The sequence below is a fragment of the Rattus rattus genome, chromosome 1 (genome assembly GCF_011064425.1).
Source record: "Rattus rattus isolate New Zealand chromosome 1, Rrattus_CSIRO_v1, whole genome shotgun sequence".
Lineage (NCBI taxonomy): Eukaryota > Metazoa > Chordata > Mammalia > Rodentia > Muridae > Rattus > Rattus rattus.
This window is the reverse complement of record NC_046154.1, coordinates 14,403,458-14,429,148: the sequence shown is the minus strand read 5'-3', so window position 1 is coordinate 14,429,148 and position 25,691 is coordinate 14,403,458. Positions and strand designations below refer to the sequence as shown.

The 25,691-nt window shown below is 45.8% G+C and overlaps 1 protein-coding gene across 1 annotated transcript; it reads right to left on the bottom strand.

Annotated features, from left to right (window-relative positions):
- Positions 1-6,509: 6,509 nt before the first annotated feature.
- On the bottom strand, positions 6,510-16,906 carry LOC116886276 (PRAME family member 12-like). The gene is made up of 4 exons (XM_032887702.1): positions 16,807-16,906; positions 9,987-10,289; positions 8,917-9,501; positions 6,510-7,190 (listed from the first exon to the last, which is right to left on the bottom strand). Exons 2-4 carry the CDS (start codon positions 10,277-10,279, stop codon positions 6,659-6,661), a joined length of 1,410 nt encoding a protein of 469 aa, XP_032743593.1. The 5' UTR covers positions 10,280-10,289; positions 16,807-16,906; the 3' UTR covers positions 6,510-6,658.
- Positions 16,907-25,691: the final 8,785 nt, after the last annotated feature.

Here is a 25,691-nt window from a genome sequence, read left to right as displayed (position 1 = left end):
AGGCCTGAGGCACAACACCTGACCAGTTTTTGTGTCAGTATAGGAGCAGATCTAGAGGCCATTAAGACTGGTTGGAACAAGCAGTCAACTTGGTTTATGACATATATAATTTGTATGTGGAGGCAAGGGGACAGCTTGTGGGAGCTGACTCTCTCCTTCCACCATACCGGTTCTAGAAGTCTAGCTCAGGTCCCTCTGAGGGGCAGCGAGCACCTTTATCCAGAGCCATTTTGCCGGCTGAGGCAACTTAGCTTAGGTAAATTAGGTTTCAGAATACTGCTTATCCAATTTTTCTGATAATCTTGAATAGGATAAGGGCAAAGCTAGTACTGTTGTTTTCCAGGATCTTATTTCAGATATGCATCTGCTCCAGGTGTGCCAACTCAGCCCTAGGAAGGCAGAGGCAGGCAGAGGAAGGCAGAGGCAGGCAGATCTCTGGTCTCTCTTTTTTTTTTTCCCTACCAAATGGGTTCCAGAGGGTCATCAGGTCATTAGGTTTGGGAACGCCCTCATTTCTCTATCTGCTGAGCCATCCTACCTGTTCCTTAAATTCTTTCTGTCACGGTTGCAGCAGCAAGCTTTCTACTGAGGGAGGGAAGTCCAAGTCATTGTAAAAAGAGGCTAGCTACCACCTGAGGAGATTGGATTGTTGTTTCCAGCCCTTTGCCTGAGTTATCCCTTTAAATGAGCTCTGCCCTCAGGGGTGTGAGGGTCCAACAGGTGTTCCACATACCTAAAATGTTAAACATCTCTGGATTTAGAAGTCTGACAAGCTACAAACTAGTTTAATATTTTTTAGCCTCTCTCTCTCTCTCTCTCTCTCTCTCTCTCTCTCTCTCTCTCTCTCTCTGTTTTTGTGAGGGATGTGGGCAGGTGGGCATGGGACAAGGTCTCTAAAAACAGCGCTGGCTGTTCTGGAACTGGTTACCTAGACCAGGCTGATCTGCAGCTCACAGAGATCCACCTGCCTCTTCTTCCCTAGGGCTGGGCCACCACACCTGAGTGTCAATGCTCAGATTATAGGCATGTATGTGTCACCACCAAAACCCCTGTTTGTTCTGTTTTGGTTTTTTTGAGAGTCTCACTTTGCTTTTTTTTTTTTTTTTTAATCTTTGTTTTAGTTTGGATTGTTTGTTTGGGTCTCTCCCTGTGTAAACTGGCTGTCCTCCCACACTCGGGCAGATCTACTTGTCAGTTCTAGGATTGAGTGCTTGCACCACCACCACCTGGCAATGAGGCATTGATTTTTCAAGTTGGAGTCTGGTCTCAAATTCTCAGTGTTGTAGAGAATGCTCCTGCTTCCACCTCCTGTATGGAGACTACAAGCCTTTTCTCAACTGATCTACATCACTAGTCCTTTATCCTGTCATCTCCCCTTCTCTCCCTCCCTCTCTCCCCTCTCTCCTTCCTTCCTTCACCCTCTTATTATCCTCTCTTCTTTCTTTTGTAGTTTTTGGATACAGACTGTTTTTTTTTTCTAATTATTATTATTTTTATTTTATAGGTGACTGTTTTGCCCTATGTATGTATGTGTACCATATGCATGCTTAGTGCTTGGTAGAGGTCTGAAGAGAACATCATACCCCCTGGAACTGGAGTTATGGTTGTCTGTGAACTACATTGTAGGTGCTGGGAATCACACTTGGGTCCTTTGTAAGGTAACCAGTACCGTTGTCCACTGAGGCATCTCTCCAGTTTAAGTCAGTTTAATTAATCAACTCAGGCTAGCTGGGAACTTATGCTTCCCAGTGCTTCCCTCTTGATTGTACATGTATTACACGTGTGCGTGTGTTTGTTACCACGTCAAGGTGAAATGTGCGTCTTGATTGCAAAGAATTCCACTGTCCATTAAAGCAGTAGCTGCTATCAGTTACCAGCTGTGAGACATAAGTGACAAACTCCCTGTCCTGACAAGGGGCCATCTCCACCTAACCTAACCGGTTGGATTGCCACAGAGGTGGGGGTAGGGAGGTGATGAAATCACGAGCTCCTGTCAGTACCTGCATGCGTGAAGCATTTGCAGTCAGCTGGCCCAGACGAAGGGCTGTTTTCAAGCTGTGAAAAGATGAGAACAAACCTGAGTAAGAAAGGCAATTTAAAAACATTACGCGGCCTGGGGTTCCTTGGCTTACACCTTTAATTCCTAGTACTCGGGAAGCCAAGGCAGGCGGATGTTGAGGCCCTGCTAGCCTAAAGATGAGTTCTAAGACAGCCAGGGCTGCATAGTGAGACTCTCTGCAAGAAAAATGACGGACAAAAAAGCTGATAAAACTGATAAAAATAAGAGGTTAATAATACGCCCACAGTTGCCTCAAACTGGGGGAAAAGGGGATTAACTCTCGAAGTACTGAAGGTTTTTCTTTAAGTATTCAATTTATGTGTGTGTGTGTGTGTGTGTGTGTGTGTGTGTGTGTGTGTGTGTGTGTGTACATGTGTGTCATGGCAGGTATGCCCTTCTGCCCTCCCATGGGTTCTGGGGATCAAACACTGTTCACCAGGCTTGCATATAGCAAGTGCCTTTATCCACTGTGCCACATCAGTGCTCAGTGGTCCCACTGAAGATTTTGTTTGGTTGTGGCTAACGCAGCCCAGGCTTGACTGCACTAAGAACTCACTTGACCTGACCCTCCTCTCTACCTCTAAATACTTTCATTTGTTTGAGAGTCTCACTCAGGCCCAGGCTGACCTAGAACTCTTTAGCCCCTGGTTTCAGTTCCCAGAGCCTTTTAGGATTGAAGCTCACACACTGTACCCAGAATACTTTTTTAAGATTGGAACAATGCCCGTGTATTGGTATTTAAAAATCTGTTTTAGTTTTTAAAACGTCCCACTTGTTTTCACAAAGAAAACGAAGTTTAACATATTTTCATGTGTATTGCGTGAAGAGAACTAAACTTCCTTTATAATTTTAGGTGGGCACACACACTCATTTATTTAAAATCAGTAAACTTCTTTTATAATTTTAAAAGGATACACTGGGGTGGGGGTGGGGACACATCCCTTTAACCCAGTGCTCAGGAGGCAGAGGCAAGGGCATCCTGGTCTACATAGCAACTTCCAGGTCAGCCGGGGCACAAAATGAGATCCTGTCTCAAAACAAAACTTTTAAGAGAATTTTTAAAATGTAAACCATAGTGCAACTATTCACACACCTAATAGCATGTATGTAACAGTGAATGGAGAGAGAGAGAGAGAGAGAGAGAGAGAGAGAGAGAAAGACAGAGAGAGAAAGACAGACAGAGAGAGACAGAAAGACAGAGACAGAGACAGAGAGACAGAGACAGAAAGACAGAGAGAGAGAGAGAGAGAGAGAGAGAGAGAGAGAGAGAGAGAGAGAGAGAGAGAGAGAGAGCGAGTCTTTCCTGGAATTTATATGTAGACCAGCCTGGTCTGGAACTCGAAGATATCAGCCTGCCTTTACTTTCTGAGTGCTAAAATTCAAGGCACAGGCAACTATGTGTCACTCAATGACATAAACATACATACATACATACATAAATACATACACACACACACACACACACACACACACACACACACACACAAATACTATTTCCTTCTAATGTTAACTTATGATGGATGTTTGGGTTGGCCTACCAGTAGATGGCACTCAAACCCCACAGCTTGTAAAGTTTTCTTAAGATCACTAAAGAGCACTAAATGGTGGGTCACATGTCAGAGCCCAGTCCCTTCTCGTACCTGTGTCTCTGCCTTCCTCCCATTATCAGAAGCAGAGGGCAAACTGAGGCATGGAGAAGGGATGAAGAAAGAGGTAGACTTATTTGAGCTCCCAGTATACTAATCCCTAAATGTGCATCAGTACATTGGCTCCTAGAAGGGCCCCATCATCTAGGTGTGGATTGATATCCTCAGTTGATGCTAAAACTAGGGCTCATACTTCATTCAGACCCCCAGCCCATAACCCTCAGGCCTCAGCTGGGAGACTCACTAGTAATCTTTTACTTAGAGCCACATTTGCCCACAGGCCCCTTGTTATTTTTCATCCTTGGATCACAAGAGCATCTAAAATCTATATGGGGGTGAATGGGAGAGCTGGAGAGACGGCTCTGTAATTAGGAATACTTGCTATTCTTTCAAGGGACCTAGGTTCAGTTCACAGAACTCACATGGCAGCTCCTTACCTCTAGTTTCTGGGAGATCTGATGCCCTCTTCTGGCCACTGGGCATTGCATAAATACGGTGCACATGCATTCTGGTAAAACACTTATATGAGGGCTGGAGAGATGGCTCAGTGGTTAAGAGCACTGACTGCTCTTCCAGAGGTCCTGAGTTCAAATCCCAGCAACCACATGGTGGCTGACAACCATCTGTAATGAGATCTGATGCCCTCTTCTGGTGTGCATGAAGATAGCAACAGTGTACTTATATATAATAAATAAATCTTAAAAAAAAAAAAAAAAACACTTATATGAGTAAAACAAAAGAAACAAATCTTAAAAGAAAAATCTGTTCTAGGCACAGAGATGCAGTCAATTGTGTGCATAAATCCCTAGGTTCGATCCCCAGCACTGCACAATCCTAATGTGGTGGCACATGCCTGCAATCCCAGCACTTGGGAGGTAGAGATCAAAAGGTGTCAGACGATCAAGACCATCTTGAGCTATAGGAGTTCAGGAGTTCAAGGCCAGCCTGGGCTATTTGACACCTTGTCAGTAGTAGTAGAAGGAAGTGGTTTGTTTTTCTTATAGGAAATGGAAGCACTTAATCGTGTAGGACGATCTTTCATTAACGTGATCAAGTCCCAAAACGATACAGTAATTTTAATATGCTAGAACTTTAAATACAGTGTTCCATGTTGGTGTGATCCTAGTATTAGACTCGAAGGGAACAGAGTTCTTTATACCAGCCACAACTAACTTAGGGTAAGAGGGATTGCAACCCAGTAGGTTGGTAGACATGGTTTGGGGAGGTCTAGAGGCTCTAGCTAGCTGGGGGCCCCCTTCACTGCCTGGGAAGGACTTGGTGGAAGTTATCTATATTCATATGGATTCATTATGTCAAACTCTCCTAAAATGGAGAGAGGATGTGAGGATAGAGCACTGTGCTCATAGCCACCCTGTTTCAAAGAAGGGACTTTCCGGAGTGTGCCTGATCAGAGCTGCGGTCACCAAAGAATTAGTATTAATTCCTTCCACAAGTCCATGCAGTGAACCTTCCCCCAAGTGGATAACTTGCATTTTGCTTCCATTTAAATGTATCCCCTCATCTTCTTGTATATATTCATGTTGGCCAAACATGAACGTCCCAAGTGCTCCTGTCATTCCCAAACAAAGTTTACTCTGGAGAGTAGATCTTCATTGTACATCCAAGGTGCATTACCTTGTGTGTTTGAACTCACAGAGTGGCCACATCTGTCCAAGAGAGATGTCAGGAATGGGAAAGAATTGTTGAAATCGCACCATTCCAAGCCAGATGTGGTGGGTCACCATTATAATCAAACATATGGGGTGATAGTAGTGGGGATAAGGCAGGAGGATTATCAGGAGTTCGGTATGGACTACATATATTTAGACTTCTTGCCAGTCTTGGTGGTGCAGCTTTTAATCCCAGCTCTTGGGAGGCAGAGGCAGGAGGATCTCTGGGAGTTTACAGTGAGTTCCATGAAAGCCTGGTCTATGCAGAGACTCTGTCCCAAAAAGCAAAGCAAAACGAAACAAACAAGAACAAAAGCAAAACAAACAACAAAAAGATTTCTTTGTCATGCATTTATTTAAACACTGAAAATTCCCCTACATCCTATACATATACAGCAGAGTAATGATTTAAAGGTACATAGTGGAAGAGCACTTGCCTAGCATGCACAAAGTCCTACATTTAATCCCCATTAGTATATTACTAATAAAGCCACCCACCCACAGTGCAATAGGGCCCGTCACTTAAATCAAGAAGTCTGAACCATCTGTAGACCAAAGGTCAGTCGATAAATCTGTTCATGGCGGTCAGCTGTTAACTTGGGTACCTTAGGATTAACAAATACGTTACTTTACTGTGTGTTGGGTTTACTGATTTTCAAGTATGGTGTACGGTTGTTGTTTACTTAGAGTTTAAACCTATCCCTTCCCACTTTGTTTTGGGGTGGTCCTCAGCACCTGGCAGCACCATCTGGAAGCCCTTTGCATTCCTCTCAGTGAAGCTGTTTAGAATCTACGCTGACAATGCCCTCTGAGCAGAACTATGGCCTTCTTGGATGGCCAACATGGGGCTGCTGGTGGGCAAATTCTCTAGGGCTCAGAGCTGGAGATTAAGGTGGTGGCTGCCAGTGGCTACTGGGGCCTGCCAAGCTGTAACATAATGTAGTCTATTTACCCTATAGCCTGAAGTGGGGAAAAACACACTGGCAACTTCTTTAACCCTATCCACGAAGTAAACAACCTAAAAAGTTTCATCTGGAAACCTCACCTCTTATTGCTAAAGACACATGTCCCAAAGGACATCAATTCCTAAGGTCAATATTTCTGAGGTTGCCTTTGTTGCTCAACCGACCCCCCATCCCAATCCCCCACCCTGAGATCACATGTTCTGTGTTGCTTCAGGATGCCTCTATACCAGAGGAGTCTGTCCCCAAGAGCTAGAAGGAATTACTTGCCACACCAAGTACCCACGGAGGGAAGAGCCTTGATGAAGCTTGCACTCTGACTCATATGACCTGGTTGTCATTAGGAAGACAGGGTGCGACGCTGAACCAGACGGTCCTGGTGTGCTCTAGATGCATCATTGTTTTGCTCAACTCCTCTCGAAGCTCATCTAGCCTCTTATGATAGGAATCACTCTGGGCACCAAAAATCTCCCAAGGGGTAGAATACATCTCTAAGCCTAGGCAGCTCAGCTTGGAGGTGTGAAAAAGCAGGCTCTCCAGGGCAGCCACTGAGATGGGATTCCTTAAGTAGTTGAACATGATGAGCTGAACACATTGGCTCAGGGCAGGCAGGAAGACACTGAGTTGGGAGTCCTTAATCATACAGTTCTCCAAATCCAGGATCCTCAGGGTGGCTGCGACTCTCTCCAGCAGGACGCGAAGGGGCTCGGGATTTATGTTGGTCAGAATGACACCACTCAGGTTCAGGTGTTTGAGCTGATAGATGCCTGGACACTGGGACAGGGCCTTCAAATCTGATTCTGACAGCTGGGAATCAGTGATAGAGAGCATCTCCAAGGGGGCCTCCAGGCACCTAGGGAGAGAGTAAGTAGTTAGTGGTTACAAGTTGTAGGGGTTAGGTTAGGGAGTCCGAGGGTAGGGTGGATCATTTCCTCTGTCACTCTGGCCACCGGATAAGCATCAACGCCTAGTGTGCTGCCTCGAAGAGTCTGTGTACTCAGTTGCTGGTTGCCTCAGAGGACAGCTTTGCAAGGCTCGTGTCTACAAGGCCTCGGTAATAGTTACAGGATTTGGTATGTGCACATGGGATGGATACCAAGTTGGGCCAGGTCACTGGATGGCCTTTCTTTTAGTCTCTGCTCCATTTCTGTCCCTGCATTTCCTTTATACAGGAACAATTCTGGGTTAAACATTTTGAGATGTGTGGGTAGCCCCATCCCTCAATTGGGGGTCATGTCTATCTACTGGAGCTGGTTTCTTCCAGTTCTATCTTTACACTGTCGAATAGTTTGGCTAATGTCATCCCCACTGGGTCCTGGGGCCTCTCCATATCCCAGGTCTCCAGGACTTTCTAGAGGTTCCCCCTGCCCCCTAATCCCCACTGCATCATATTTTAATTCATTCTCCTGGCCCTCTGGGCATTCCTCCTGTTTCTCCTCATACGTGATCCTACCCCTCCTTCTCCTCTCCCACCCAGTTTCCTCCCTCTCTCTGCCTCTCCAAGATTATTTTATTCCTCTTTCTAAGTGGGATTGAAGCACTGACACTTGGGCCTTCCTTCTGTCTTCCTATGGTCTGTGAATTGTATCATGGGTATTCTGAACTTTTTGGCTAATATCCATAGTGAGATACTTAGAGCCAACCATTGGATCTGAGGTCAGGGACTAACATGGGAGGGTTAGAGGAAGAACTGAAGGAGCCGAAGACGATTGCAGCTCCATAGGAAGAACAACAGTGTCAACTAACCCAGACCTCTCAGAGCTCCCAGAGACCGAGTGAAAAACCAAGAAGCATACAAGGGCTGGTTCATGGCCCCAGGCGCATGTGTAGCAGAGGACTGCCTTGTATGGTATCAGTGAGATAGGGTGTTGCTTAATCTGTTGGAAACTTGTTTCCCCAGGGAAAAGGGATGCTGGTGGGGGTGAGGAAGGGGTAGGTGGCTGATGGAGGGTGTGAAGAACTCGGGGAGGAGGGGATCCAGAAGGGAGCCAACTTTTGGAATGTAAATAAATAATTTAATAATAATAATAATAATAATAATAATAATAATAATAATAAATAAAAAGAGTCCACTCACTGAAGTTACCCATTCTAACTTGAGGCATGACATTATCACTGTGGGACTAGCTCAGCCCACAGCCCTGTATCTCCTTTCCCCAACCGTCAAAACAGACAACCCTAGCTCAGGTTACATCATTAAACTGCCCCAACAAGAAAAGGCTTGCCCACCAGAGCTTCAGGGACTAAGCCACTACCTAAAGACTATACATGGACTGACCCTGGACTCTGACCTCATAGGTAGCAATGAATATCCTAGTAAGAGCACCAGTGGAAGGGGAAGCCCTGGGTCCTGCTAATACTGAACCCCCAGTGAACTAGACTGTTGGGGGGAGGGCGGCAATGGGGGGGAGGGTCGGAGGAACACCCATAAGGAAGGGGGAGGGGGAGGGGGATGTTTGCCCGAAACCGGAAAGGGAATAACACTCAAAATGTATATAAGAAATATTCAAGTTAATAAAAAAAAAAAAAAAAAAAAAAGGCTTCTGTGGTCTACTGGAAAGCTCCTCGTGCTTCCTTACCTGAACACCTGGTCCATATAACCTTTGAGGAAGCAGGCAGAGTCCAGGGAGAGCTCCTGGAGGCACTGCAGGTTGGGAAACTGAGAGGTGAACTGGCTGACCAACTGATTCTTCTCCTCAGGGGAAATGGAGGCAGGGACATGGATGTGAGAGAGAATGAGCGAGAGAAGGTTTTTCATTCGGCCCAGGTAAGGAGCAAAGATGGCCAGAGTAGACAGCTTCCAGGTGCAGCACACTTCCACCTCCTCCATACAGTCCAGATCTAGCAATTCCAGAACCTTCACGTTTTTCTGGAGAGCTATCGTGTTGATCTTCAACTTCTTACAGCCAAGCTGCAGCAAAGCTTTTCTCTTTCTCGCCCACAGGAGGACGTAGGACAGGCATGCATTCAAGGCTCTTGGCTTGAGGCACAGGTCGATAAACACTTTCAATGACTCTGGCTTGGCTACCGTTTCCAGACCTCTCCTCTGTGATCTTCTCCTACACTTGGCTTCTGAAATGCAAGACGCCGTCTTATCTCCAGCCCACACGGTCCAGAAGGTTTTGTGCAAAGCCCGCAAATCCAGAATTCGAAGTCGGTAATTACTGTGGGAGAAAGTAGAAGTCTTAGACTTAAGACAGGAATTCATCCTTCTCCATTACGCTTGGCTTCTTCCATTTTTCAAAAAGGTTTCAAAGCACCCCCACCCCACCCCCGCTTTTGGAGTCAGAGGCCTGAAACTACAGGCTAGCACTACCAATTCAGATCTGCAAGGACTCCTTACTCTCAACATCACTTTCCTCCTTCTATTCATCCTGATGTTCTTCAAACCTTCCTCTTGAATCCAGTCCGGTCCCACTACTAGTGCCTATGGGAAAAGGCGGGGACAGGCGTCTTCAGCCATAGCTATGTCTGTTCTGAATAGTCCTAGACACTTAAATCCTTTCCCTAGATGCTCAGCAATGGTGCAATGGCCTGTGAAATCCTCATCACTGAGGCCAACGTAAGCCTCTAACCTTCCTTCCATTCTCTATTCTCTCTCTACCCTAGACTCCCGGGCCTCTCTTCAGGGCGCTTGGCTCTCCCTTACCTGGGGTGAATATTCTGGTCGAGCAGGCCGTCAATCCCATCCAGTATGGTTTGTAAGACGTCCAGGTACGGTGCCTTCATTTTCATCAGACCACCCAGTGGGAGACAGGGAAACGGCCAGACCTGCACCATCCTCCTCAGGATGTTAGATCGTTTGTGGGTGAGGGCGTCCTTGAACAGTGGTGGGAAGAGCTCCATGGGCAGGTCCGGCAGAGCAGAGATGGCCACGGCCTCGTCCCTCAGCAGACTCTGCATGGCTAGCTGCAGGAGTGTGGGTGTGGCCTGCAAGCTCATTCTCACAGATCTGCAGGGAGACAGATGGTCCTGAGGAAATGTCCAAGAAAAGACACCTTTTCGGGCCAAGGATTAAGAAGCCCTGGTCAATCCAGAAACAAACTTAGGGCCACAGCCACTGCTCTGCCTGCGACTCTGTTTACCCATCCACTTCCAGACAGGATCCCATGGCATGGTGCCCTCACACCTTGAAATGGGTACCAAGGAACCTGAAAAGCTCACTTTGCTTCTTAGAAAAGAATCACCCAGGGCCGTGGAACAAGGATTAAGAATGTCCTGTGGACCAACGCAGTCAAATTCTCAGTTTCTGCCATGAACTTTCTAGAACACCTTTGCGTTTTCGTGTCTCACAATCTGTTTCCCACCCTGTCTGCCTTCACCCCTTTTCTCTTCTTAGGGTCTCCTATCCAGCTTCATAACCGAACCCAGTGGATGTTTTCCATCCTGGCCACGACCTTTACTGCTTTGTTCTGTTTGGGTTAGAAACTGCAGAGACATCAGAGCCACAAATGTTCACAAGGAGATTCAGAAAGCTACCCCCTGAGAGTAAATATTGTTACAACTAGCTTGAAAACACAGGGACTCCACACGAAGACCAACAGTCAACTAACCTGGACCCTTGGGGCTCTCAAGAGTCTGAATCACCAACCAAAGAGCACGCAGAAGCTGGGCCTAGGCCTGCTCACACTTAGCAAATGTGGGACCCGAACAACTAGAGCAGGGGCTATCCCAAAAGCTGCTGACTATACACGGGATACGTTCTAGCTGGGCTGCCTTGTTGGGTCTCCATGCAGGGTACTTGAAGTAGCAGGTTGAGGGGGATACCCAGGACAGACCCACCTGCCCAGAGGACGGGAAGTGGAGGAGGTGAAGGAGAAGGATTGTGGGAGGTGCTGACCGACCGGGAAAGGGGCAGTGAACAGGATGTAAAGTGAGTTAAGTAAAGCAAAACAAAACAGAAAAACAAAAAACAGGGCTGGGGAGATGGCTCAGTAATTAAGAGCACTGACTACTCTTCCAGAGGACCGGGGAGAGTTCAATTCCCAGCAACCATAATGGGGCTCATAACCATCTGTAGCTCTAGTCTCAGGGAGTCTGACGCCCTCTTCTGCCCTCTGTACCTCAGGAATTTTAATGATTTGTGATAATCTCACACAGACCATCTTTTGAAAATGTATTTTTTCCCCCAATTTCTTTTCTTTGTTCCGCATAGACCATCTTTAAGTGCGTCTCCACTCATCTTCATCTCGTGAGACATCCTTCTGCATTAAGCTAAAGGTCTTTGGCACTGCCCTGCCTTCACCTTTCCTTTTCTAGTCTCGAAAAACGAAGCAATTTTTTTTTTATTCTGCTATACAAAGAAAGTCCTTCCTTATGAAAAGGATGTCTCTTTTAAGGTTACAAGAAACATATTCGCATCCTTAAATGTTACCTAAGACTTCCCTGCCATGCTTACGGATTGATCCCTGTTTGGTTTCAGGTCCAAGGGGCTGAGGTGCATATTTTCCTTACCAAAGCAGACCTGGCCTCCAAGTTCTCCCAAGCATCACTCAGTCCCTATCTGGCATTCCCCACCCCTAATCCAGAAATTTCTGGCCCAGGGGCCTGTGCTGCCTTCCCCCAGGGGCCCTTCTAAGTATAATCCAGATAATTTGCCTACCCTCCCCCCCCCACTCTTTTTCCTTTTCTTTAATGCACTTCCTTTCTCTTTTCCCTCTCCTTTGTCTCCCTCCCGATGGTGGTGGCTTCCCTAGCCTCTTTCCTTGGGGCCGGTGAACTTGCCCACCCAAGAGCAGTTTCCCAACAAACGTGCATTTATACATATTTTAATCTAACTCGAATGGGCTCATTTCGCTGGTAAGAAATAACTTACCAATCCCTTTCATTTTATTTCCTTTCTTGAGACAGGCTCACATTTGTATGGGGAGGGACAGAGAAAGGATGGCGTCTCTTACAGCACAGGTTGGCCTTGAGCTTTGATGTAGCCAAGGAGGACTTTGAACATCCGATCCCATCTGAACGCTGGGATTTGAGGCAAGTATCAGCAGACCCCATTTAGGCCATGCGTGTGTACAACAGACAAGCACTACCCCAACTGAACCTCGTGCACAAACCCTAATTTCCTTTTTCATTGTCACCGGACAGAGAGCAACACAACGAACTTACTAATTTATTAAAAGAGAACTGAATCTGATTACACGCATAATACAATGTAACAAATAAGATTCCCCTCACTGCATAGTGTAAAACTATAGTTGTTTGCTGTGATCCCAACGGGCTTTTACTCCCACTTGTACCAAAAAGAAAAAAGACAGTGGACAAAACAAACCAGCCAATGGGCCAATCTGAGGACCCAAGTTTAATCCCCAGATCCCACAAAAAGCCAGATGTGGTGGTGTGTATCTGTTATCCCAGGCTACTACTACCCAACGGGAGGCTACGACCTGCTGCCTAACTGAATGAGCTGGGAGAAATGAAATTACTCCCCATAGTTATCCTCTGACCTCATGTGCACACCCTATGGGCACCCACATGTGGAGGTTTGGCCTGTTGCTATGTATTGTGATGCTAAATACTGGCCTTTGAGGTCTGGTTGCACTCAGGAATGAGGAGATCCTCCTACAGATCAGATGATGCTATGTAACCTTGCTCCTTAATTTAAAATTATTGGTTAGATAAAGGTACTGACAGCTTGTAGCTGGGCAGAAGACAGTTAGGCGTGGCTCCAGTTGCAGGGCTTGAGGTCTGAAGCAGAGACCAGGGCCACGAGGGCCAGCCAGGTGGAGTGGGGGTGGCCCAGGCAGAACATGGCAAGGGTATATTGATAAGGAGGTAGACAAAACAGCATAGAGGGCTGATGTCTGCCCAGCTCTAGTACCCTTAAGGCTTATTATAAATATAAAGGTTTTGTGTCTTTTATTTGGGAAGTAAGTGATTTAAAGTGAGGTAGAATGCCACAATTTTAACACACACACACACACACACACACACACACACAAATAAAAAAAAGTAAGGCTCTTTTTACAGATTTCCTTTCTATATCTCACCAAGCGTGTGAGTAAAGATATAGGACATTGCCTTACAGAACTGGCCAGGATAACAACTTCCTGGTCATTGGAAGATGTCGTATAATCAAGAAGGTAGAGGAAACACAGAGGGCTACAAAAATCGTTATGAACTAAGTCTGCAGCTGCAGAAATAATGCCAAAGGCATCTGTTTCCCAGAAGAAGCAGAGCGACTCCAGGTAGCTCTATAATCCCAGGAGACCAGGCCAACACCAGGGCAAGAGAGATGGCTCAGCAGTTAAGAGCCCTGCCTGCTAAGGATCTGGGTTCAGTTCACAGCACCCACATAATGGCTCACAACCACTGCCCCTCCAGCTCCCGGGGTTCTGACCCCCTCTTCTACTTTCTACGGGCAGCAGGGGTACGTGTGTGCACATAAGAAAAAAATCTCTGAAAGAGAAGCCATACAGCTTATCACATAGGAACCCTAATTCTGAAACTAACAGAGATTTGCTATTCTAATATATTTAGGAATTTCAAGGTCAAATTGCTTTTTTTTTTTCTTTTTAATTTATTTAATGTTATGAGTGCTCTGCTGCATATACATCCACAGGCCAGAAGAGGGCATCAGATCCCATTACAGATGGGTGTGAGCCACCATGTGGTTGCTGGGATTTGAACTCAGGACCTCTGGAAGAACAGCCAGTGCTCTTAACCACCGAGTCATCTCACCAGCCCCAAATTAAGTTTTTTTAATCATTGTTTTACATCCTAATCAAAAACAGTAACACCACCCAGAATGTATTCATAAGTGCATATAATAAGGTTTAAAAAAATAACATTTCTTAGAGGGAACTCTCTTTTTTGTTTGTTTGTTTGTTCTGAGGTAAGATCTCAGTTTGTTGTCCTGCCTGTCTTTCAACTTACAAAAAGGTATGTCTTTGCTTCTGTCTACTGGGTGCTGGGAATTAAAAGTATTCACCACCACTCCCAGCCTCCCAAAGTTCATTCAAACCACAGGCAGGAAAAGCTGTAAACCTGGAACAAAACCAGTTAAGTGTTGAGTGAGGGTGATGGAGAGAGTTGGGAAGCCGGAAGGGTAACGTTGAAGCCCTGGGCCATCATTTAAAGTCACGTGACTCTGTCTCCTGAGTCCTGATTAAAAGTGTGGACCACTACACCTGGCTGCCGCTATTATCATCTTATCATCATATCATCATCATCATCATCATCATCATCATCATCATCATCATCATCATCATCATATACCTTCTTAACTTTTCTTGGGTTCCAGGCAGGCATTGAACTACACTGAACCATGTAGCCAAGGGTGATCCTGAACTTCTGATTCTCCTGCCTCTACCTCCCAGTTGCTAAGGTGACAGGCATATGCAACCATACCTGGTTTTATGTTGTGCTGGGGATCAAACCTAAGGCTTGTATATGCTAGGCAAGTACTACATCACCTGAGCCAGGAGTTTCCCAAAGGACCCCTGTGGACCCCAAAGTCCTGGCAGTGAGCGGGATGCCTGATTAACTCAAGTCACTTACCAGAATGTTCCACCAGAATATGTAACCAGAATAGTGACACTACTCTTCAGGGAGCAAAGGCAGGAACTGAGTCTTCCAGTTATGTTTTACGCAGAAAGCCAGCAAGCTGCAAGGGCAGAAGGTTAATGCTCCCAGTAAGACATTGCATATCAGGGAAATCAACTTCCCATCTCATTCCTCATCAGCCAACAGTGGGGGTGGGGAGGAAACAAGCAATTCATCATTTCATTTGATCAGGCGCTCAGCCACATTTCTGAGACCTGTGGTATCTGCCTCTCTCCTTCCCATCACTTGTACCTGTTTTTTTTTTTTTTTAAAGTTAGGGTCTCCTTATGGAGCCTTGGCCTAGAGCACTCTCTGCAGATCAGGCTGCAGAGATCCCAAACTTACGGAATTCACATGCTTCCGCCTCCTGACCGCTGGAATTAAAAGTGCAGACCACTACACCTGGCTCTTTAAAACCTTTTAAAAGTAACAACAATAATTTTGTGGTTTGTGTTTTGTTTTTTTTGAGACATGGTTTCTCTGTGTAGGCCTGGCTGTCCTGGAATTCATTATGTAGATCAAGTGGGCCTTAAACTCAGTGATCTGCCTACCTCTGCTTCTGTAGAACTGGGATTAAAGACTTGTACCACCACAGGGCTTTACATTTATCACCATCTCATCATTTTAAGATAATGTGTCTTGGGTTCCAGGCTGGCCTCAAATTCACCATGTAACCAAGGATGATCTGTCTCTACCTCCCAACTGCTACAATTATAATTACAGGATGCCTGGTTTTATGTAGTGCTGGGGAAGAAACACGGGGCTTGTGTATAGTAGGCGAGTTCTGGACTAACCGAGTCACCTCCCTTCCCTAGCTCCTCCTTTATCCTTATTTTGGTGCACATTCCTTCTAGTTATACCGAAGTTGCTACATGTTGCAGCCTACACGGGTAATTCCAGCATTCCACAGTCTCAGAAAGACTGAGCCAAGGGTGGTTACATAGTCAATACTGCCTCAGAACAAAACAAAAACAACTGGTTAGAACCAGTTCCAGAAGCTCTGCTGTCCTCTTCAGTCCTCTGCAAACACCAGGCACTCGCAGGGTGGAGAGACATACTGTAGGCGAAAGACTCAATACATAAAATAAAAACAAAGTTTAATAAAAGGTTTTTTAAAAAGGCAAACGTCTGTAAAACAGACTTTATGTTATGCCAGCCTCCCGCAGACTGCGTTGATTGCAACAGGAAGTCGTGCAAGCTGGTTGTGGGCACAACCCTAGCACTCGGGAGGGGAGGAGAATTTCTATGAGCTTGAACTCAGCCTGGTCTACCTATGAAGTTCCAGAACAGCCAGAGCTACATAATAAGAGAGATCCTGTATCCAAAGACGGAAGGACGGAAGGGCGGAAGGACGGAAGGAAGGGAAGGGAAGGGAAGGAAGGGAAGGAAAGGAAGGAAGGAAGATGGATGCTAGGAAAGTCACACACCTTTATTCCTGGCGCTCACTGAGCACGGCCTATGGATGTCTTCCGACTCCACGGCAGCCTGGTCTACAAACGGGAGTTCCAGGACTGCCAGGTCTACATAATGAAAACTTGTCTTAATACGTAAGTAAATAAGTAAACAAACAAACCACAAAACCCCAGAAACCTGGAAGTGCTGAGCAAGTCGTACACATCTTTACGCTCAGCAGAGGCAGGCAGATCTCTGGGCAGCCAGAGATACATAGTGGCACCCTGTCTCCAAAACAAAAACAACAAATAAAGCCAACTAACCAAAGAAGCCAGGCAAGTGACTAGCTTACACCCATCCTTTAGGTTTGTGTGAATGCCTTCCGTGAAGTGTGCTTCAGGTTTGTGACCCATTTCTCGGGACGCACGCCGATCCTTAAACTACCCCGGACTGTTCCTGGACTGCTAGAGACATAAGGTCTGTTTACCCTAACGCCTGTAGAGTCACGACTGCTTTTCGATCGTCATAAATACCTGCAATGAAGTCTCTGTGCTGAACTCCGGAGGCCAGAGATCTTCTAAGGAAGGTAGTTTTAGGAAATCCTCGTGAACCGCACGCCCGCCCGGGACCAGACTTAGACTCCTCCTCTCCTCCCCTCCTCCTTCTAGCCCCTCCCTTTCCCCCTGCATGCCCTGCGGACGGCTGTTTGCTACTGTTTCTAGGCAGAAAACTTTCAAGACTTAAGGCTAAATTCAAAGAGGCCAACCTTTTTTTAAAGTATCCAATGGTAACTAATCCTCTAAAGAAAACTAAGGCCTCTCAGTTGAAAGGAACAGAAGCAGACAGGCTTCAAGTCCTCGTGTTGTGTTACTGGGTTTTATTTTTTACTTTTTATTTTGTTTTGAGATAGGGTCTCTTACAGCCCAGACTTAGCCTCCGATTCACTATGTAGCCAGTGACCTTAACTCTAGATTTTTCCGTTTTCATCAAAATGCTGGGATCACAGGTGTGCGCCATTTTACACAGTGATCGACACAAAATTGAATCCACGTGTGAGGGAGGTCTCTGCGTGGATCAAATATCCCGGAGAAGCCGGAAAGAAGTCCAGTTCAACAAGACTCAGTAGCCTGGTTCAAACTTTGACACCCGGCAGTTTATTTTAAGTATATTTAAGAACAGCACAGTTGGGGATGGTGGGGGAAGAAGCTTCCTGGTAATAAGTAACACAATCCTGTGTGCACAATGATTCTTAGAGCACAACCGCATCAAAACTCTTTGTAAAGTACCTTTGAAATCATCCACAAAAAATGAGTACTGGACATTGTGTACCTGTGACATTTCGAGGGTCTAGGGGAGGAGCTGGTGTGGCCTTGTCATACAGATTGCGCAAAGATCATGGGGTATTGTTAACCACTCCCCCTACTCTAGCCTTCTGGGCAGAAAACTGGTTATTCTTCTTTCACTTTGAAAAGACAGCCCTAGCTGTTTAACATTCCTGGTTTCCCTGATGCTTATTGGTGAGTTCAAGAACCTATGTGCTTCCTAGACTCAGTGCTCTACGTCTGAGCTATATTGCTGTGGAGGAAGCCTGGTTTGCCCTTGAATGGCCCTGGGAAGCATTCAGGAGGTTCAGAGGGTGGAATAGTGAGGCAACTTGGCTGATATTTTGCTTAGATAAAGCCCCCACCTGGAACTGGCAAGTGTCCCAAAGGGAGGGGGAGACTTGGGGATCTGGGTTCCTATAGCACACACTGCTAATCTTTGCCTCCCTGGGGACCGTGAAAGTTCCAGTCTAGGAGAAATAAAAGCTAAGCAAGCAGGTAGGAATAACGGGGCTCAGTTTTCCTATGTTTTAGGGACCTCTGAGAGTCCTCCTTTCTCAGGTGGCAAAACTGAGGGTGACAACCAACTTGACAGTCACTCGTGCCCTGTGGGTACCAATGTTTTGCCTCAGAATCCATGCGTGAATACGTCCAGCACCAGCACGCCTTAGCACGCCTTAGCTTTACTACCAAGCACACATCCTTTCCAAGAACAAAACAATCACCTCACCGAGGTGGAAGTGAGGTGAAGAGTTTGGTTTTGATGTTTTTCTTTGTTTGTTTCAATTTGCACTTTTTCATTTGTTTTGCTTGAGATGGCCCCTAGTAACACAGACTGGCCTCAAACTAGCAAGGTATTCAAGGATTCCTGATCCTCCTGCCTCTGCCTCCTGAGTGCTGGGATGACAGACACATTCCACCGTTTAGTTTTCAATTATGCTCACCCCCGTTTTCCAGTGGTAATAATACCAGGCACAAAAAGATTCGGAGTCGAAAACCATATAGCCCATAAAGTGATGTCAAGATGACTATCGAGGATGGCAGTGCAGCTTTATGATAGCGTTATCCTTCTCTTCCCACCTCCTATGTCCTGATCCCCAAGCAATTCTAGCTGGGCTCTAAACTCAAGGTACCATGGTACTACGGCAGAGAGAAATGTAATAGCAAAGTGTTCTCCATCTTGTCTTGGCTGCACCCAACTTTGATTTCCACCTCTTGCCCTGAAACTCCCTTGGGAAAGTGGGAAGGCCCCCAACCCTGTTCTAGAAACTCAGGGTCAAAGTACCCCAGCTAACTATATGGGCTTGGCTCTTGTTAAACTGTTTGCTTGCTTTCCCTTGCAATTGCCAAGCAGAATGCAGTTTTTCTGTGTTCTTTATCTTCAAAATCCCTGTAATATGCATTGGGGCTGCTCTGTGAGAAATGCTTCTCTCTTCAGGCAGTCACGGTCACCAGACTCTCTCTTATTTTCTTTTTTCTCTTTCTCTCTCTCTCTCTCTCTCTCTCTCTCTCTCTCTCTCTTTCTTTCTTTCTGACACACAAGACACAAGCAACCATTCGGTTGCTGAGAATTGAACTCAAGAACTATAGAACTATAGAAGAGCAGTCCGTTCTCTTACCACCCCGCTACCCCCAACCCCCAGCCACTACAGACTCTCAATTCTAACTTTAGCCATGGTCTTTGGGCCTTTAGCTTGTAACAGGAACAGCTACTTGTGAATGGATTCTGCTTTAGACCTGAGCCAATTTTTTTATTCTTTTTTCTCTCTTCTCTCTCTCTCTCTCTCTCTCTCTCTCTCTCTCTTCTCACTATGCTTTGGCTGGCCTGAAACTTGTAGATTAGGGTGTAACCATGAACTCACAGAGATCCATCTGTCTCTGCGTCCAGAGTGCTGGGACTAAAATGCGAGTCCCACGACTCCCACCCAGGTTCCTAGCTATGCCTATAGTCTTTGTGTATCAAACATTAGCAGCTACTATGCCCAGCCTTGGGCTCTATATTACTTTGCCTTGTGCCTTGATCTGACGAAATATCTAACACAAACAGCTTAAAAGAAGGAAAGAAAAAGAAAGAAAGAAAGAAAGAAAGGAGAAAGGTGTTGTTTAATTACCTCAGTTAACTGTGTCTAGAAATTTCTTCACAGTGGTGCTCACGGATGTCTCCTAGGTGATTCTAGAGTCTGTCAAGTTGAGAATTCCATATTAGTCACCACAAGCTCAATATTTTTGTCTGAATTAGCAATTACTACTGTGCCCATTAATAAATGAAGACACAGATTCAGCAGTAACATATATATAATAGTAGACCTATTACAGCTAGGGAAACCTTTAGGATATCTGGTTTGGTGTTTAATATATATATATATATTTTTTCTTCCTTTTCTTCTTTCTTTCTTTTTTTCATTCTTATCGTGACAGGGCAAGAAAAGGCAACGTTTCCTCCATCTTGTGTTCTTGCCGAGTCAATTTCAGGATTAACTAGAATGGGATCTCCTTGGTGGAGAAGTTATCCAATTCTGTGTTAAAACCCAAGGTCAGGACGTCCTGGCTGTCTTGTCTCAGCTTCTGCCTTTCTAGTCAGAACTCCCTCCAGCTCACTGCTTATTTTAGTCTATATTAAAACTTCTTCCTTCAATCTGCTTACTTCTGCAAAGCCCCGCCTCCCCCCGCCGAAGCTGCTCAGAAGGATGTCAGGATGTGGTTTATAAACCTGTCTATAAAGTGCGTGGCTATAAAAGTCATCTCTGGCGGCCTACCCATAGCATCATGTAGCTCAGGCTAACCTCAAAGTCACTGTGTAGCTAAGGATGATCTTGAACTTCTTAGTCACCGGCTTCCACCCATTGGGTGCTAAGGTAGAAAATATACATCAGGGTTAGGGATTTAGCTCAGTGGTAGAGCGCTTGCCTAGGAAGCACAAGGCCCTGGGTTCGGTCCCCAGCTCCGAAAAAAAAGAAAAAAAAAAAAGAAGAAAAAAGAAAATATACATCACGTGGGTCAGTTTATGTCATACTGGGGATGGAACCCAGAGTTTAAGTTTAAGTTAAGCACCCCACCCGCATAGTACCACCTCTAACCCTTTCTCTTTTCGCTGTAGAATCCATTATTTCAGAGAAATTATATAAATAGAAGGAAGAATAGCTTCTAGGAGTGATTGTCAGCTACAGCAGAAGTGGCAGCCTGTGAAAAGTTTGTTGGACTAGCAGTGGTAGCAACTCCCCTTTGTCCTACTGATCTAGAAACTCTAGAGTGGGCCAGTGACCCCTCCCCCCACCCCCCAGGGCATTCTGTTGCTGGACAAGGGATAGACTGGGAGCAGAGGAGGAAAGGCCTCCCTGGAAAAGAGTTTGAGAGTCAGCTAGGTCACAGATTGTTTGAGACAGGTTCTGTATCCTGTTGTGATTTTCTTTTGTGTACAGATTTTAATCTGTTTTTGAAGAATATGTTCTTGTGGCGATTATCTCTGGAAAATATGTAACTTGGGGCTATGCGGTAATTTTCTTCCCAATAGAGAAAAACTTTGTCAACAAGGGGTATAAAATGGGGTTAAAAGAAGAGATAACTTGTTAGAACTTGTCTTTGCTTCAGCCATCCTGTGCGTGCACGCACACGCGCACACACACACACACACACACACACACACACACACACACACACACAAACACATACCCCTTGCTTTCTTTTCTCTTACTGCTAGCTACCACAGACAATGGCTCCTGTAGGTATCTGGATCCACCTCCATTAGCCAGCTGCTCTCAGTTTACTCTTTGGTGACAAAGCTGGTCTCTGACATTCAGTGGTAAATAACAACATCAAAATATAAGCCAAATAAACACTTTCCTCCCCAAGTTGCTTTGGCCATTGTACTTTATCACAGCAATAGAAATCCTAAGACACTGCATATGCATACGTCAGGCAGTCCTAGTCTCCAGGGCCTAAGGTCAATTCTTCCCACAGGTCCAGCTCAGCTGTCTGCACAGGATATGCTATAATGGCCTAGAGGGAATAGGAATGGAACTGTAAATGTTGAGTCGGGTATAGGTGTCCCAGCTGGGGGGAAAAGAAAGAAAGAAAGAAAGAAAGAAAGAAAGAAAGAAAGAAAGAAAGAAAGAAAGAAAGAAAGAGAGAGAGAGAAAGAAAGAGAGAAAGAAAGAGAGAGAGAAAGAGAGAACCCACAAGGGAAGAATTCATCCTGAAACCCCGCAGAAGGAATGAAGCCCTCTAGACCACATCCCTTGTAGCTGTCTCATCTCCAGAGCTGTAAGAGCATAGGCATACATCCCTTTAAGGCAATGGGGCTCTGGTGTTTTGTTACAGCAGCTGCAGCCAATTAACTTCCGTGCTGAGCTTTTCACAGCTGCCCAGCAACTGAAACTGGAAGAGTTTTTCCTCCTATGCTTGCTACAGGCTGAGCTACCTTTCCTCTCTCTCCGTCCCTTCAGCATTGCCACCTTGACCTAAACATCTTTCCTCAGGAAAACCTTCATTGGCGATACCTGGTTAGATCAGATTTCTCCATCATGGGGGTCATGGCCTCTGCTTACTCTGACACACCCTCATATTTTTCCAAGGTCTCCAGTCCCACAGGTCTGTTCCCCAACTCCTGTGTCCTGTAGGTATTTGATAGGCCTCTTCTCCTGCTGGAAGGAGGTTCTGTGAGGGCAGCACCAGATCAATCATAGCTCAGTGGATGTTTATGGGTTCATAGTCTGGGTGCTGGAGAAAAGAGGCAGTCCAGCTCTGTCTTCTAGAGCTTTCTTGACCTAACCTTTCTCCATCACCTGATTCCCCCTTCTGTCATCCCTCCCTCCCTTTAGTCATTCAACAAACATTTGTCAAGCCTTTAGTATGCATCAGTGTGTGAAGTTCTGGATACTTGGAAAAATACGGAAGGAGCCAGAGTAGGTGCAGAGGTTACCCTGGAACAGAAGGCTGGAGGCCAGCAGGCTTCCTGAGAAAGGGATGACACAGACTCAGGCTCTAAATGTTGAGTCACACTATTTGCCTGCAGTGTAAAAATCACACGCTCACTCTGGCTTGGGAGCCAAGCACAGAGAGGACCCCAGCTGTCATGTGGAGAGGCACAAAGACAAGGGCTCAAGGAGCATGAGCGCGGCCACTTCTCTGAGTCCAGCATCCAGCTGGCTCTACACCTCAACAACTGTGTGACCTCAGGCCATTCAGTGAATACTATCTCTTCCTCTGCCCCTGTAAAACAGGACTGTCCCCAATGATTCTGCAGCTTGGAATGTGGCAGTTAATCAGTGAGGGAGTCCACCCTGAGGCAGACATAATACTCAATCCTCAACGAAGGTTACGCTCAGTCAGCTAAGCCCTCTCCTCTCTGTTTCAAAAATGTAAGAAAATGAGTTTCGATTAATTGTTTTTCTGCAAAACAGGTAAACAGTTGCTGTTTGTTTGGGCGGGAAAATACATAGATAATCAAGAGCCAGTTGCTCTGACATTGTTGAGATTCGTGAATGGATGGATGGACAGAGATGGACAGCTGTATTGTTACACCATGTCCGCTGTATGCCACGGGGAAGGGAAGAGAATACACTAGCAGGCGTGTGAAACAACAAAATCCTTTCATTATTCCCGCGGCCTAAGTGGAGTCACTAATGGTCCAGGGCCCCTAGACAAGGATCCAGGAGCCTTGTTTCTACTGCCAGACCTTAGTAGTACCAAGGTGTAAAATCCAAAAGCATCTGGGCCAACGTACGGTTATAATTTTTACAGTCGGAACTGAGGGATTAGAGAGTTTCTCAAGGGTTCCATCATTGTCAACTGGCATTGAATGTAAGTGTTTTTGCCCAAGCAATCAAATTCATTTGTTCTTTCTGTGGTTAGGAACAGGAATTATGTTCAGGGTAACTATTGTTGCTTAGAAGGGGAATTGGTCAGCTTAGGTAAAATGGAGTTTGAAGTCAAATGGCAGTAAAATTTCCTGTTATCTCCTCCCTACAGTATGAATGCATGTATGCATGGATGAATGAATATGTGGGTGGAAAATGTCTATTTATAGAGTGAGTGAATTGATGGATGGATAAATGGACGGAGTGATGCATGTATGTATAAGGGGATGTATGTATGTATGTAGGTATGTATGTACGTATGATAGTAGATGTGCTGAGGACAGAGCTATCTTGAGGTGTAGTTCTCTCTCGGGTTGGCCAAAAAGGTCCAAAGGAAGAGGCACTTGCTCTGATGCTTGGCGGGAAGATTTGCGATCTGTGAAGAACAGGGTCTTCTGGGACTGGGATTAACCAGTCCTTAGGAATTCCGCTGGAGGCACAGAGTGACAGACACTCAAAGGAATAGTGTGCTGGGTCTGAGAGGCATTCCCAAAGACACAGGTTATTCATACGCATTCAGTTAAGCATCATCTATATACAGGGCATTGTATCCACAGTAGTGGACCAACAGCTGGAGTTGGATTGGAGGCCCCACAGCAGGGAAAGGCTCTTCCCAGAAAGACTGGACTGTAACTGTTCTGCCAGCCTGGTGACCTGAGTTCAACTCCTGGGGCCCACATGGGTAAAGGAGAGAACTGGGGGCTGGAGAAATGGCTCAGCGGTTAAGAACACTGACTGCTCTCCCAGAGGTCCTGAGTTCAAATCCCGCAACCACATGGTGGCTCACAACCATCTGTAATGGGATCTGATGCCCTCTTCTGGTGTGTCTGAAGACAGCTACAATGTACTTATACATAATAAATGTTTAAAAAAAAAAGGATCTTCTCATTGAGTACTCAGCTATCAAAAAAACAACGACTTTATGAAATTCAGAGGCAAATGGTTGGAACTGGAAAATATCATCCTGAGTGAGCTAACCCAATCACAGAAAGACATACATGGTATGCACTCATTGATAAGTGGCTATTAGCCCAAATGCTTGAATTACCCTAGATGCCTAGAACAAATGAAACTCAAGACGGATGATCAAAATGTGAAGGCTTCACTCCTTCTTTAAAAGGGGAACAAGAATACCCTTTGGCAGGGAAGAGAGAGGCAAAGATTAAAACAGAGACTGAAGGAACACCCATTCAGAGCCTGCCCCACATGTGGCACATACATATAGAGCCACCCAATTAGACAAGATGGATGAAGCAAAGAAGTGCAGACCGACAGGAGCCGGATGTAGATCGCTCCTGAGAGACACAGCCAGAATACAGCAAATACATAGACGAATGCCAGCAGCAAACCACTGAACTGAGAATAGGACCCCGTTGAAGGAATCAGAGAAAGAACTGAAGAGCTTGAAGGGGCTCGAGACCCCATATGTACAACAATGCCAAGCAACCAGAGCTTCAGGACTAAGCCACTACCTAAAGACTATACATGGACTGACCCTGGGCTCTGACCGGGTAGGTTGAAATGAAAATCATAGAAAGGGCGCGAGTGGAAGGGGACGCCGTGGGTCCGGCTAAGACTGAACCCCTAGGGAGGTGGAGGGGGGGGGAGAGGGAAGGAGGGGGGGGAGGGTGGGGAGGGGAACACCCATAAGGAAGGAGTGGGGGGAGGGGGATGTTTGCCCGGAAACCGGGAAAGGGAATAACACTCGAAATGTACATAAGAAATACTCAAGTTAATAAAAAAAAAATAAAAAAGGAGAGAACTGACTCCTCCTGTAAGTTGTCCTCTGACCACATAACACTTTGTGATGTGTGCATGCTCAAACTTGCCCTCCCCTCAGAAAATATGAAAAATATCCTGGAAAAAGGTGCCGAGTTAGAATCATATCCTTAATTTGGGACAAATTCCCATGGCCAGTGGACCACTGTTCTGGGTGAGAACAAGGCTGTCCCCCCTCCCCCCCCCCGCTCAGGAAATCTACTTTATTCTAACATCCTTAAAGATCTCTCCTTCCCAGACCCCCAAAAAAGTCTGGGAACCCAAGGCAGAGGACATTGTCCCATGACTCCCTTTATGCCAGCATAGCCATTCTGTAGCCTGAGCAAACATCACTGAGATGGACGTCTTTCCTATCACCCGCTATTTTGATACACTCCTCAGGTCACTGTCCCTTTTCTCTGCCGTTTCCTCATGGGTCTCAGAGCCAAGAATGCTTCTTGCCCTTGGGCCCAACTTCCCTTG

What these genes read in the sequence shown, in the direction of transcription:
- LOC116886276 (XM_032887702.1), bottom strand. Translation starts at nt 10,279, where the DNA reads ATGAGCTTGCAGGCCACACCCACACTCCTGCAGCTAGCCATGCAGAGT. An exon ending in GACCAGAATATTCACCCCAG is followed by an intron (nt 9,502 to 9,986) that starts GTAAGGGAGAGC and finishes TTTCTCCCACAG; the next exon opens with TAATTACCGACTTCGAATTC. An exon ending in TATATGGACCAGGTGTTCAG is followed by an intron (nt 7,191 to 8,916) that starts GTAAGGAAGCAC and finishes CTCTCTCCCTAG; the next exon opens with GTGCCTGGAGGCCCCCTTGG.